The sequence below is a fragment of the Diceros bicornis genome, chromosome 8 (assembly GCF_020826845.1).
Source record: "Diceros bicornis minor isolate mBicDic1 chromosome 8, mDicBic1.mat.cur, whole genome shotgun sequence".
In the NCBI taxonomy this organism is placed as follows: Eukaryota; Metazoa; Chordata; class Mammalia; order Perissodactyla; family Rhinocerotidae; genus Diceros; species Diceros bicornis.
Genome location: NC_080747.1, coordinates 74146976 through 74160464, shown reverse-complemented (window position 1 = coordinate 74160464; position 13489 = coordinate 74146976). Strand labels below are relative to the sequence as shown.

Here is a 13489-nt window from a genome sequence, read left to right as displayed (position 1 = left end):
AAAAAAAGAACTTTGAAAAATAAAAATATGATAAAGCTATTTAAGACTTTATTAATTTACTACAGTTTTATTAAATTACCTTTTTCTAATATTTTTAGAAACTAAAGGTATTTTATAGATTTTCTTCCCTTTTAAGTCATGCTTAACATCTCCCCCTCCCCCTTGCACACACACACTCTGTACACCACCAGTTCTTCTTGGACCAGAGCCAGCCTGAGGCACAATCCGCAGGAAGCTCTGAAGGAGACAAAGCAGAAAGAGCAGTGCAGAGGCCACAGAGCTGGACAGAAGTGGGCAAGTGCCAGCTTTCCTGGAAGGTCAAATATATGTTGCTTGTACAATGCCCAGAACTTTTGCCACTATCTGTCCTTTGCTCAACTTAAGCTGCTTTCAATTTGAAAAACAAACAAGCAAGCATAATGGTGGGTGATAGCAGTGAGGGTAGACAATTATTGCAACATAGGGAGGTCCTATTTTAAGTGATATAATTGCTGCTTCTCCACTAATTTTAGCAATAGAGCAGGGTGGAGTTCAGAATTATCAGAGTATCTTAAAGGAGGCTGAAATATATGTGTCTAAAAACAGAAATAGGATAGTAATATAGATGGGGGATAAAAAAAGGGAGAGAAGCCATTAACTATCAGGGTAAAATTCAATTCACTGCATATTTTTCCAAATCCACTCCAAAGTTTCAGTCGTCTGAGTTTCAGCTTCTCTCCTTATGCAAATAGGTCTTTCACAAACCCTCATTCTATTTCATAAATCCAAGATATTATGTTTTTCAAAGACTATTGATTTTGTCAGATGAGACTCCCAGTCTTTTTGTTTAGAATCCACATATAAGATTTCACCTACATCCTAAGTTTTCAGAGAGAACAGGTGGAAAAAAAAAAAAAAAGGCAAAAAGGTGAAGGACCAAATGCCAAGAAATAGCTGTGTTTAAAGTAGGGGTATGAAGAAGATGCCTGCAGAGAAGTCTGGAAGGAAAAAAGAAGAAGAACCAAAGGAGAGATAGCCCTGCACAAAGGAACAGTGTTAAGTGTACCAAGTCCTCAACAGCATCAGATGCTGGGAAGTCAAGAAAGACAAGGTTGAAAAAAATGATATGAAAATTGGCCAAGTCACTGATGACTTTAGAATAGCTCTCAACTGGGGTGACTTTGCCGACCAGGGCATATTCCACAATGTCTGGAGGTATTTTTAGCTGCCACAACTTGAGGGTTCCACTGGCCTTTAATGGGTACGAGTCAGGGATGCTATTAAACATCCTATAATGCACAAGACAGCCCTCCCCCCCAACAAAGAACTATTCAGAACAAAATGTCAATAGTGCTGATGTTGAGAAACTGTATATTACAGGAGCTAAAATACATGGAATTGAGGAGTTTGTGGGCAGTGAGGAAACAAATTTGGCAAGAGAAAGCTATTCTTTCAGAACTGTTTGTCTTGTAGAGAAAAACAGGGACAGGGTGAAGAAGTTTAGGAGCAGGCAAGATAGAGAAAAGGTTATTTTTTGTTTATTTTCCTCAAGGATGGAAAACACAGCGGTGTTGTAAACTGACAGCAATGAAGAGACGGAGAAGAAACAAAAGAAACACACTGATGAAGTACTGTTCTAAAGGAGGCGAGGGGTTGAAATCAAGACGACTAGTAGAAAAGATTGCTTTGAAAGAATCCAGGGACACATATATCTCTAAGATCAGAGGAAATGAAGGCCTGATGGGTAAAATTCGAACATTTTGGGAGTGGGTGGCAAGAACAATTAGAGCATTTAAAGTTTATAGTCAGTGCCTGGGTTAAGCAGCTGGTCTGTGATCCCTTTTCCTTGTTTTAAGGGGAAATGGAGTGTGCTTCCTAGAAAGTAAGGCGGCAAGTGACCTAGTATAATTCCTTGCAAACATACTCAAGACAGACTTCCTGGCAAACAAACTGCAAAGTAAATGGTTTTCACTAGTAGGGAAGTTTATCTATGAATTGGTTTTAGCAGAATATGCCTAATTATCTAGGATTACTTATAAAAATAAAGCTGGAATGTAGATATTTATGGGATATGGCTCCCTGGAAAATGTCCATGTATGCTATATAACTGTCTGAGTATAAAATGGAGATGTTTCATGTAGTTAAAAGGTAATAACTTTCAGTTCTAAGATAAATAAGTTCTGGGGATGTAATGTACAGCATGGTGATTAGAGTTGAAGAGGAAAAATATGGAGATGTTTTGTATTGAGATGGCTCCTTCTGTGTAAATGAGATGACTACATACGTCCAACAATCCAAACTTCATCCAACGATCTGGGCCAGGGCCCATCAGATGCAGAGAGAAAGGATCCGGGGAGCTGGGAAGGTATTCTAGATCTCTCCCCGCTTCACCTGTGCCTCTGAACACCTAATAAAAGCTCTGATTCATGTGAGTCTCTCTTGACAAAAAAATTATTTGTGTTTCTCACTGGCCCATGCATTAATCATTGGGTAGTGTTGAAGACAACTAGCTGAGTACTAAACCATCATTTTGTAAGGTAATTACAACTGTATACAATAAAGAGCCTAAGATAGAGAACTAAAAAAATCAGCACTGAGGTTGTTTCAGGTGGAGGTAACAAGCTAGGAACAATGAAAGATATAAACAATGGAGGCATTTCAGAGCAAACTTATAGCACTAGAGTGAAATGATCACTGAATTAAATTATAAAGTGATAAAATGACAGCTACTGTAATTTAGGAATGACCAATTCAAACAAAAACATCATTATGCAGGAAAAGTATGAAATGTACAGGTGTGATTCATTTGTAAATCTTATCTTGACATTGCAATATGATAGTGTATGAGATAACTATAAATATCTATCTCAACTTTTAAATTACTTGAAAAACAGTATTAATGTATTTTATCTTGACATCTTTTTATCTTGACATTGCAAATATGATGGTTTGTGAGATCATTATAAATATGTGTCTCATTTTAAAATTATTTGAAAAACAATATAAATGTATTAAAATATTTATATATTTTCTATAAACTGACTGTAATGCAAGCCGGCCCCGTGGCTTAGCGGTTAAGTGCGTGCACTCCACTACTGGCGGCCCGAGTTTGGATCCCGGGCGCGCACCAACGCACCACTTCTTCGGCCATACTGAGGCCGTGTCCCACATACAGCAACTAGAAGGATGTGCAGCTATGACATACAACTATCTACTGGGGCTTTGGGGGGGAAAAAAAAAGGAGGAGAATTGGCAATAGATGTTAGCTCAGAGCCGCTCTTCCTCAGCAAAAAGAGGAGGGTTAGCATGGATGTTAGCTCAGGGCTGATCTTCCTCACAAAAAATAAATAAATAAATAAATAAACTGACTGTAATGCTTAATATTAAATGTAATTCTACTATAATAATATATTTCTTGACCTTGGAAGTCAAAATTTGTTTTGCTTATTTGATTTACTAAGATTAATTTAATATTTTGTATTTAAATTTCAAAATAATAGAATAACTCTGAGAATAATAAATTTTTCTCCATTGTATAACTAGGATAATGTGAAAACTTCAAATTTCAATGACTATTTTCTCAGAAAAGGTAGTTCTTTTACTCAAGGTCAATTCTGTTACAGATTGTACAGCTGTTCAGACGGTCAGAGAATTGCCATGGATCCTGAATCAATAAATATTCTCTCTCATGCTATGAAAGCTGTGCCAGCCCTCAGGGTTACCTAAATAAGGCATAAAATAGCTTTCATCTCACAGAAAATTGAGATAACTTGATCCAATTAAAAACAAAATTGTCATTTTTGCATTCTAATCCCAAGAGTAAAAGGTAAACAACCTTAATTTTCCAATTTCTTAATTTTAGAGGGATACAAACTGTCTAATGAGTATCCTAGATGTAGCATGGTTAGCGAAAAAATCTTTTTCTTCTACTACTGTCTTTAATTATTTCCTTGACAAATAATGGTAAAGAAAAATATGTACCCTTCTTAATGAAGCTTTTAATATATATTAATATTGCTATTGTTACAATATGATTGCTTATTGCTATGGTCTGAATGTTTGTGTCCTCCCGCCCCCGAAATTCACATGTTAAAACTCTCATCCCCAAAGATGATGGTATTAGAATGTGGGGACTTTGGGAGGTACTTGGGTCATGAGGATGGACCTCTCATGTATGGGGATTAGTGTACTACATAAAAGAAGCTCCAGAGACATCCCTAGCCCCTTCCACAACGTGAGACACAGCAAGAATGTACTGGTTATGAACCAGGAACCATACTGGCACCTAGATCTTGGACTTCCCAGCTTCCAGAACTGTGAGAAATAAATTTCTATCCTGTATAAGCTACCCAGTCTGTGATATTTTGTTATAGCAGCCTGAATGGACTAACAATTTATGTTAATTTTTTTTTTTGGTGAGGAAGATTGGCCCTAACATCTGTTGCCAATCCTCCTCTTTTTGCGTGAGGAAGATTGTCACTGAGCTAACATCTGTGCCAATCTTCTTCTACTTTATACACGGGACACCACCACAGCACGGCTTGATGAGTGGTGTGTAGGTCTGCGCCCAGGATCCTGACCCCACGAACCCTGGGCCGCTGAGGTGCAGCACACGAACTTTAACCGTCACACGTCACACAGGCTGGCCCCTAGATTAAATTTTAACAATGTAATCATAGAGGAAAAACTTAGGTCCTATGTACATTTTCATGTGAACTGTATGAAGAGAAATGATGATAATTAGGATACTGCAATTTTACCTATTTACTCAAACGGATCTTCAAGTCATTTAAGACGAAGTGAGTTAACTCTGAATAAGCTACAGTCATGCGTTGCTTAACAACAGGGATATGTCCTGAGAAATGCGTTGTTAGGAGATTTCTTCATTGTGCGAACATCATAGTGTGTACTTACACAGACCTAGATGATATAGCCTACTACACACCTAGGCTGTATGATACTAATCTTATAGGACCACCTTGGTATACGCCATCCGTCGTTGACCAAAACCTTATGCAGTCCACGTCTATATTCATAACATTGTGCACCAAACATACAAATTGTGACAGCTTCTAAATGAAAATGACTCATCCTAAAAGCTAGAAAGAAAAAAATAAATGAGATATTTTACCCAATTCTGCTTTTTTAAAGGCAATTCTAAATCTGCACATTTATAACAAATGAAGTGAATTGGACTAGATAAAATATGCAGAGTTTTAAAATACCATCTTAGACATATTTGATCAAGAACTTATATTTTTTAATGAGTTCTCCAATAAATATCACAAATAATTGACTATTTCTTGTCCTCTTTGTATGGCCAGTCCATAACTATTGTACTGATATGATGCTGAAAATCGTTCCATAAGGCTGATTATCCTAAAATGAATTGTTTCCACTGGAACAATGTAATAATTGGTATGGCCTTCTTGATGAAGGACTTAGCAACAAACCAGAGCTTTATCAAACAATGCATCGTAAAACAACTGTATATTTGTATAATAAATTAAAATGTCAAAAAATGTGCATAAGCACACCACACACTGTGATTGTACTAAAGGCCTTAACTCATATCTATATGAGCATATATTACATCTAATCAGCAATTTTACCTTTAATTCACCCATGTTACTGTGCACCAGGCACTATACTAAGCATTATAAGAAGTGTTAATATGTACAAAATTTCTCCCATTTTAGACTGAAGTCTAATAGGTAAAATGAGACACATTCAAATAACTAAGTGGTGGGTGCCATATATGTGATGCAACGTAAAAGTATATTGATAGGCAAAGTATCATTAGTAACTAGAAAAATCAATAAGAGAATTATGGATTAAGGCTGCTAATCTAAAATTAATTAGTATATCAACAAATGTAACTTCATGTTTAACGAGTGACACGTGATTTTCCTTCTTAAAATTTATAAGGATTGAGGAGAATGATTACTATTTCCTTAAAAATAGTAATGGTTACCTTTTCTCATTAAATGTCCTTGTAGCATGCAATGATATTTGCTTTAATTCCACTGACAATGAGTTACACCAAAAGCTGAGATCATTATTTTAACCCTCAAAAATCCATTAACATTTGTACATATTTGAAAGTCTCACTTAAGATTTCAGGATTAAGAGAAGAAATTTCTTGAGTCAGATCTTCTAATTATCATCTTTCCTTTGCTCTTAATTTTGGGGTCAAACAACTTTCATGCCACAAAACGGAAGCATGAAAGCGCATATACCAAACGAGGCCAGGAGAGCTCTTTCGCCTAGTGGATGGTGGAGGCTGGCGTTGTGAAACCGACTCTTTGAACGTTAATTTTGTACTTTCTTCCTTACTGTCCCATTGCCTCTCAGGGTCCTTGCTCAGCACTCACAGCTGGGCCTCAGTGGGAGATATTAGCCAAAGACACAAGGAGGTTACATACATATTTAATAGCGTCAATTGAGCACATGAGATGAAGTACATAGAAATCAGGGATACGAGAGTTCACGGGCCCTTTTTCAGTCCTTTTGTCTTTTGATATCAATGGTCAGACGGTTAAATCTGCTGGATTGACCAGATCATGTTAATGTCTCCCATTCTGGAACTCTAAAATCCTCAAGGGTTGTCTCTTTTATCTTTGCATTTCAGTAAACAAATATTTACTGAAAGAAAATGTGAATGATTTGATGAAAGAATGAATAAATCAGTAAAAGATAAGCTAATAAAGGAGAAACAGTATGCCTCAGACGAAAAGTGAATGCATAGTAAAGTGCCTGGCTATTCAGCATAGGGCTTAATTAGTCTTAGATTATTCATCTACTGTTAATAATACCTAAATTCTGAATTTGGACATACCAAAGAATTAAAATATGACATAAGATACTAATCATCTGCAACTAACTATGTTTTCTCAAATATAAATCTGGTCTGTTCTGCTACCAAAGAAGTCCTACACCTTATTTTTTACTACACTATGGTTTCTACTATGCCATTCACAGTTTCTACACAAAGGCAGCAGGATGCCAAACTGCAAATGAGAGAAATTATGCCGTGTCAGAGTAAAACTGGCCACAAATAAATGCTGTCAGAATCACTTAGCACAAATAGTTGAGGGCAACTCTGTGGATGCATTTACTGAGTGATCTAAAGATAACACAACTTTCCAAACCAGCTTTTTAATGTAATAAAAATAAATACTTCCAAATATAGTAGGATCCCCAGACACTGAATCAAGTAAAGTTAATTTAGATACACATTGCAGGAAGAGAGCACATCTCAAAGGACAAAATTAATAGGTTATGAATGAATCCTTCAATTTCAAGATGCCTTCATCTTTTTTAACCACAATGACCAGTGCAGTGTGAGCCATAAAGTCAGGGCCCATTAAATGACTGTGGACAGAAGGGAGAGAGGAGGTAAGCAGGAAATCTCAGTGGGTTAAAAGAACTGAGACACAATAAATTATTTGGGAATATGATAGTCATTAGTGCCCATCAAACATACCTGAGTCTAGATCTTCTAGACACAAGGAAGAGACTACGTCCTGGCCCCTTCTGTGGCTAGTTTGGGTCACGTGATTAAATCTGCTCAATGAGCTGTGAGAGGAAGTGAAGTGAGTCTCTCACGGGTCAGAGCATTTACTACTGGATGAGGACCTCCAAAGATCTCTTTTGCCAAGGTGAAAGGCAGTGCTTGCAATGGATAGAGAAGGAGCAGACGTTGAATGGAACTCCAGCACCTTCCACAATGAACATGTAATCTGAGTGAGAAATAAATCTATATGATAAAGTCATTAAGATTTAGAGGTCATTTGCTATTACACAGCCTAGCTTATCCTTACTCGTATACTCAGGCATTTTCCTTCCTGTAATGATGCCAGGTCCTCTGAATTGTTCATTACATATGAATCTATCCTCACATTAGTATTATTTTTTAGAGCAGGGTGATCTTGTAAATATTTGGAGTTAGACTTCACTGTGTGAAGCTGTTGGAGAAACCATGACAAATCCTTAAATTTATTTATTTACATACCATAGTCTGGAGGGAATGTTCTTAGAAAGAATGAGCCCATTTTTAGAAAACTTTTAAAAATGTTTGGACCATCTTAAGCAAAGTATCAAGAAAGTTACCCATTGGAGAAAAATTAAGGAAAGCTTTATTTAAAGCAGTTTGAAAATATACAATAAATGTGAATACTTATCAAATTGTTACAGATATGTTTGGTTTCTTGTAATAAATTTAAGTAAAGTTCAATTTCTTCTGAGCCATGATGTTCAAAGAGTTAATACATTCTGTCCTTTCTCTTTCAGATTGAAATATCCCCAAAGTACACAAAACATTGGAATTGTGGTCTATCTAATTTATTAGGGTATATCTTTGGTCATTCAGGAACCCTCAGCATCTTAAGAAATAAAGCCATAACCTATAGGTAGAAGTAAATCTCCATGAACTTCCTTCTAAGTACGATTATCTTTTTTTGTGACAAAGTTCCTTTTTAGATGAAATATCTCTCAGCAAAGACAATGATACTATTCATCAGCATATCAAGAAATATTATATTTTAAGTCTAGATAAAGTGCTAAATTTTGTTTCTTTTTTGTATCCCTTGCAGAGGGTTGTAGTCTAGACTTAGAACAAACATAGGTTGCCTTAAATATGTTAACTTTGTTATAAAAACATAATGCGAGAAAAATGAAAAATTGATTTTAAATTTATTACACTTCCCCCAAGCATGTAGGGTTTAAAGACAGCTAGAATCCAAATCTAAATCCTATCCCTACCACTTCCTATCTGTGTTTCTGGATAACTTGCTTATCTTCTCAGTGCCTTATCTTCCTCTTTTGCAAAATGTGCTCAATAACAATATCACTTTGTTCATAGTATTGTGAGGACTGGATGTGATAATAAATGTGAAGCATTTAAGAGCAGTCCCTTGGTTCAAATAAACATGAAAAATGCATGTTACTATTATTATTGCTTTAAAAGAAAAGAATAACTGAACCATGGATGTATTCTAAAATACATATATTCGCTTGAATTATTTTAGAAGAGGAACAGAAAATGTGTCACTTTTCACACATAAAGCTATAATTTCCTAAATATATAAGTATAATTTCCTAAATATATGTCACTTATTTCACAGATATCTAAAATTACCGAAAGAATCCTAACATTTCTTCCTTATACTGCTATGAGTTAAAGAATATATTTTATGCATTTTAAATTAACTATTAAACTATAAATTAATTGGGGATGAGATATTAGTTACAAAATCCAAAAGAAAACAGTAAAGTCTTAAAGTAATTTTTGGTAGCTTTTGTGTGGAAATTCAAGCATGTCAGTATTTATTTCAACAAGTTTTACCCGTAAATCTAGTGAATACAGTATTTCAACCAAGCTTCTGTTCTAACCTTGATAGCATCTCCCCTACCACAGCAACGGTGTGATCCTGCCATCTAGTGGAAGACCTACATCACTACAGGGACACTTTTTGAAAATTTATAAAAAGCCTCAAATAAAAGAACAAAATCACATTTTTGCATTTTGACATTTTAAATTTTAAATCTTGAAAGTTGATCTGAGAAGGAGAGTGATTTTGCAATGTCACAAGGAGAATTATTTAAATGTAGCATGAAAAACAAGATATAAAGAATACATAAAAGGTCCAACTTTGGGCAAATGTAATCAATAGAGCACAATTATTAATTTAAATACCTCTTTATAAAGGAATAATGGAAATTTGGTGAAGAGAAATGTTTCATAACAATTCACTAACCACAAATTTTAATGCTGCATGAATTGGAAATCTTTTTTAAAATATTCTTGTACTTAGACAAAAAATATCAATTGCCACAATAATAATATAACATTTTCAAAGCACAAAAGAACAAAAAGAAAGATGAAATATAATATGATATCTTTCTATACAGACAAATATAAATACACATACACATGATCAATTTTTAGTATAATAGAAAAAAGAAAGCCATCATCATTTGCTGTTTTGTGGTTATTGATTTACCTGGCCGAGTCTGACCTAAGAGCCAGAACTTCTAACTTCAAGTACAATGGTTTTGCTGTCACTAAATGGTGCCTCAGTAACTTAAGGCTTCTTCACAATACAACTGTCAGAACCAGAAGAGCTAACATTTTCATTTGAAACATAATTATCTAAAATACATAGAAATATCCTAAGTGACTTAGTTTTGAGCATTTTTCACATATATTCATGAAAAGATAGGTAGGTAGGTAGATAGATCATTTTAAAGAAACACTGTTGAATACTAGAAATTAAAGACGCCGCTGAAAAAAGACACATTTGTGAGAAAGTGAGTAAAATGAACTCCAAAAGGCTAGCCCACCCCAATATTTGAGAGACCTGAGGCCTCTGGGACCCCCTGGGCTGCAGTCTTCCCATCCATGGCTCTATCTCACACTATGAGGGAGCGTCACACACGTGCCTCTAAGACACTCCAGCCCACAAGTGTAAGCTCAGACCCTACCCCTTACACACCTCGTCTCTACTCTCTTCCTAAAAGCAGGCTCCCATGGTTTGGACCAGGAATCTGGAATCTCAATTACCTGGAATGTGTTAAAGCTTTGGATAGGCATTTTGCCTTGACCCCCCAAGGCTTGTCACCCTGTGTGGAGGGGCACCTGTGAAACGACAGGCAGAGAAGCGTCCACTAAAGGGTCTAAGGTGGTACCGGCATAAGTGTGGTTTACAACAGGCCATCTTTTAGAGTGGCTAGAGGGTGGAGAGATGGTGTGGAATGATGATGTCAGAGGGTATCCTCACGATCAGCATTGTTCTCAACTTGCATATCCCAGGGTCTAGTTCTAGCATGGAGAATATCAGACTTTCCATGGAAGCAAGGAAGACAGGAATTAAGCGTACTTATCACGGTGTGCTCCTAAGTCCAGTGAAAATTTAGCCTCCCTGATTTGTGATGTCAACTATGGAGACCAATTTTCCCTTCAAATATAAGGTGTCTATTCTTCAGTCTGTTTTCATTTTGCAAGAGGCATGAGCATGTCAGATATACATGGAATGATTTTATTACATGCAGGCATATGTATATACTTACCATGCTGTTCATTTTTGAAGATGATGAACTTGCTCTTTGCTTTCTTAGACTATTAACTTCCTCAACATTTCCATCTTTTGGTTTCAAAATCATTCTGCTACTCCCCGCAGTTCCTTCTGATGAGGATCGCAGTCGCCTCTCTATAAATCTTCCTTCGCGATACGGACTGAGGCTACTGGCAAGAACTATCAAAAAAATAAACAAATAAAAATTAATATAAATGCTTAAATGTAATTTTATAAATGTTCCATTGAAAGCAAATAGGAAACTCTTAGTGTCATTCAAAAATTCTCTATCACAGCAAACTTTTTGAATAGTGGTAGTTTAGTTTGCTTAATCATGTAATCACTTTGAAGCCCAAAAACTTGGAGTCATCCTTGGCTTCTCCGTACCTCACATAAATCTCATAAGCACATCCTGTCCTTACTGCCTTCACATTGCATACAGAATCTGATCACTTCTCACTACCTCCCCCACTAATATTCCAGCACAGCTTGCCTCCTTTACTGCAATACTTTCCAATAGTCTCCTGCCTTTGCCTACTCCCATCTGCCTCTCCCCCACCAACACACAATCTATTTTCCACATGGTAACCAGAATGACACACTTAAAACATAAGTGAGATTGATCACAATTACTCCTCTAGTCATAAAGCTGATGTTTTTCCAATGGCTCATATATCAGGTCATAGCAGGTCCCTCATGATATGACCCTACTCTCCAACCCCACACTGGAGGCCTCCCCATCACTCCCCCGTTCACCTCTCTAACCTCGTATTCTACTGCTCCTGTCTTCAGCCTGCTCATGGCACACTGGACCTCTTGCTGTTCCTGGAACATCACAGGCATGCTCCAGTCCCAGGATCTTTACCCCACAGCCTTTGCACTAACATACTTCTCTTAAATATGTGTATATCTTACTCTCTAATCACCTGCAAATCTTTGCTAATATGTTACCTTATAGCACTGTTCACTATATTCAAAAATGCAAACTACAAACAACAAACTATCAAGAAGAGAAATTAAAAAAAAAATCCTATTTACAACTGCATCAAAAAGAATAAAATACTTAAGAATAAATTTAACCAAGGAGGTGAAAGATCTCTACACTGAAAACTCTAAAACATATTGACAAAAGAAAATGAAGAAAACACAAATAAATGGAAAGATATTCCATGTAAATAAATTGAAGAAATTAATACTGTTAAAATCTCTACATAACCCAAAGTGATCTACAGATTCAATGCTATCCCTATCAAAATACAATGACAGGGGCGGAGTCAAGATGGCGGCGTAAGCAGACTCAGAACTCACTTCCTCCCGTGGACAGAGCCAATTTACAACTACTCGTGGAAAAATTACCCCTGAGACAGAACTGAAAACTGCATAAGAGGAACTCCTGCAACAACGGACAATCCTAACTGAGGTAGAAGAGGCAGAGACTCCCTTCTAGAGAGGAAAAACGCCACCTTCACAAGCCGCCAGCTTCACAGGTACCCAGCCTCCCTGGAGGCGCAGGGCCCTGAGCCGGGGAGCGCCCCAGCTGTGGGCATTTTGTGGACACAGCACAATCAACACCAGCGGCATAATATCTGACTTTGCCTGCTAGTAAACACTGGGAAGCACCCCCAGAAAACCCGGTTCACAAAGAAACTAAAACTGGCTCTTAAAGGGCCCGCACGCAAACTCACCCGTTTCAGAAAGCATCCTAAAATCACCAGAAAGAAAGGTGCACAGTGCTGTGGTGAAAAGAGACTCACCTAATAGGCCCTGAGTGCATCTCGGTGAGGGGTGAGACCTCTCCAGGGACTGGGACATTGGCGGCGGCCATTGTTGTGGCCCGGTGTGGGCCTGCTGACACAGACGCCATTGGAGTTCTCCCTGAGGCCTGCTAGCCCAGGGTCTGCCCCACCCGCTAGAGCACCGATTTAATCCAGCTCAGCCAGGGTGGGCAGCCCACCCTAGAGACTGGCCCCACCCAACAACAAGCCCTCAGGCAACTTGTGGGCCTGCATAGATTGGTGACTGGATTCTTTGCAGCCTGGCAACTGAGCCGACTTGAGAGGGGCAGGGTGTGCACAAGGAGCCGGTGGAGAGTGTGGGGCAGTGGTGGAGTGTGTGGGGCTCCTGCCATGGAGAGACTGGGTCCGCTTGGGGAGGTCGGGGCACTCACACGGGGCAGGACTGTGTTGACTGTGTGTGTGGACCTGTGGGCGGCAGGGCTTGTCAGCTGCAGAAGACTTGTGCTTCTCAAAGACCCACAGGAGGTTTGCCCCACCTTCCAAAGCCTGAAACGATTGGGTGCCCCTGTGCCTGAGGCCAGCCCCACCCAGCTGCAATCCTCAGAGAGCTGACAAGAGACCTAATAGGCTAGAGGCTTACAGCAATTGTAAGGCCCTGAGCCTAACAACCTGCCACACTGGGGGCCTACTCACTTAAAA

The 13489-nt window shown here is 38.0% G+C and overlaps 1 protein-coding gene across 3 annotated transcripts in view; it reads right to left on the bottom strand.

Annotated features, from left to right (window-relative positions):
• The window catches only part of CCSER1 (coiled-coil serine rich protein 1), a 674289-nt gene that overhangs the window by 508347 nt on the left and 152453 nt on the right, over positions 1-13489 (bottom strand). For all 3 annotated transcript variants that reach the window (XM_058547509.1, XM_058547511.1, XM_058547510.1), the window contains exon 3: positions 11050-11234. In XM_058547509.1, the coding sequence (XP_058403492.1) occupies positions 11050-11234 (185 nt within the window). The remainder of the gene's footprint in view (positions 1-11049; positions 11235-13489) is intronic.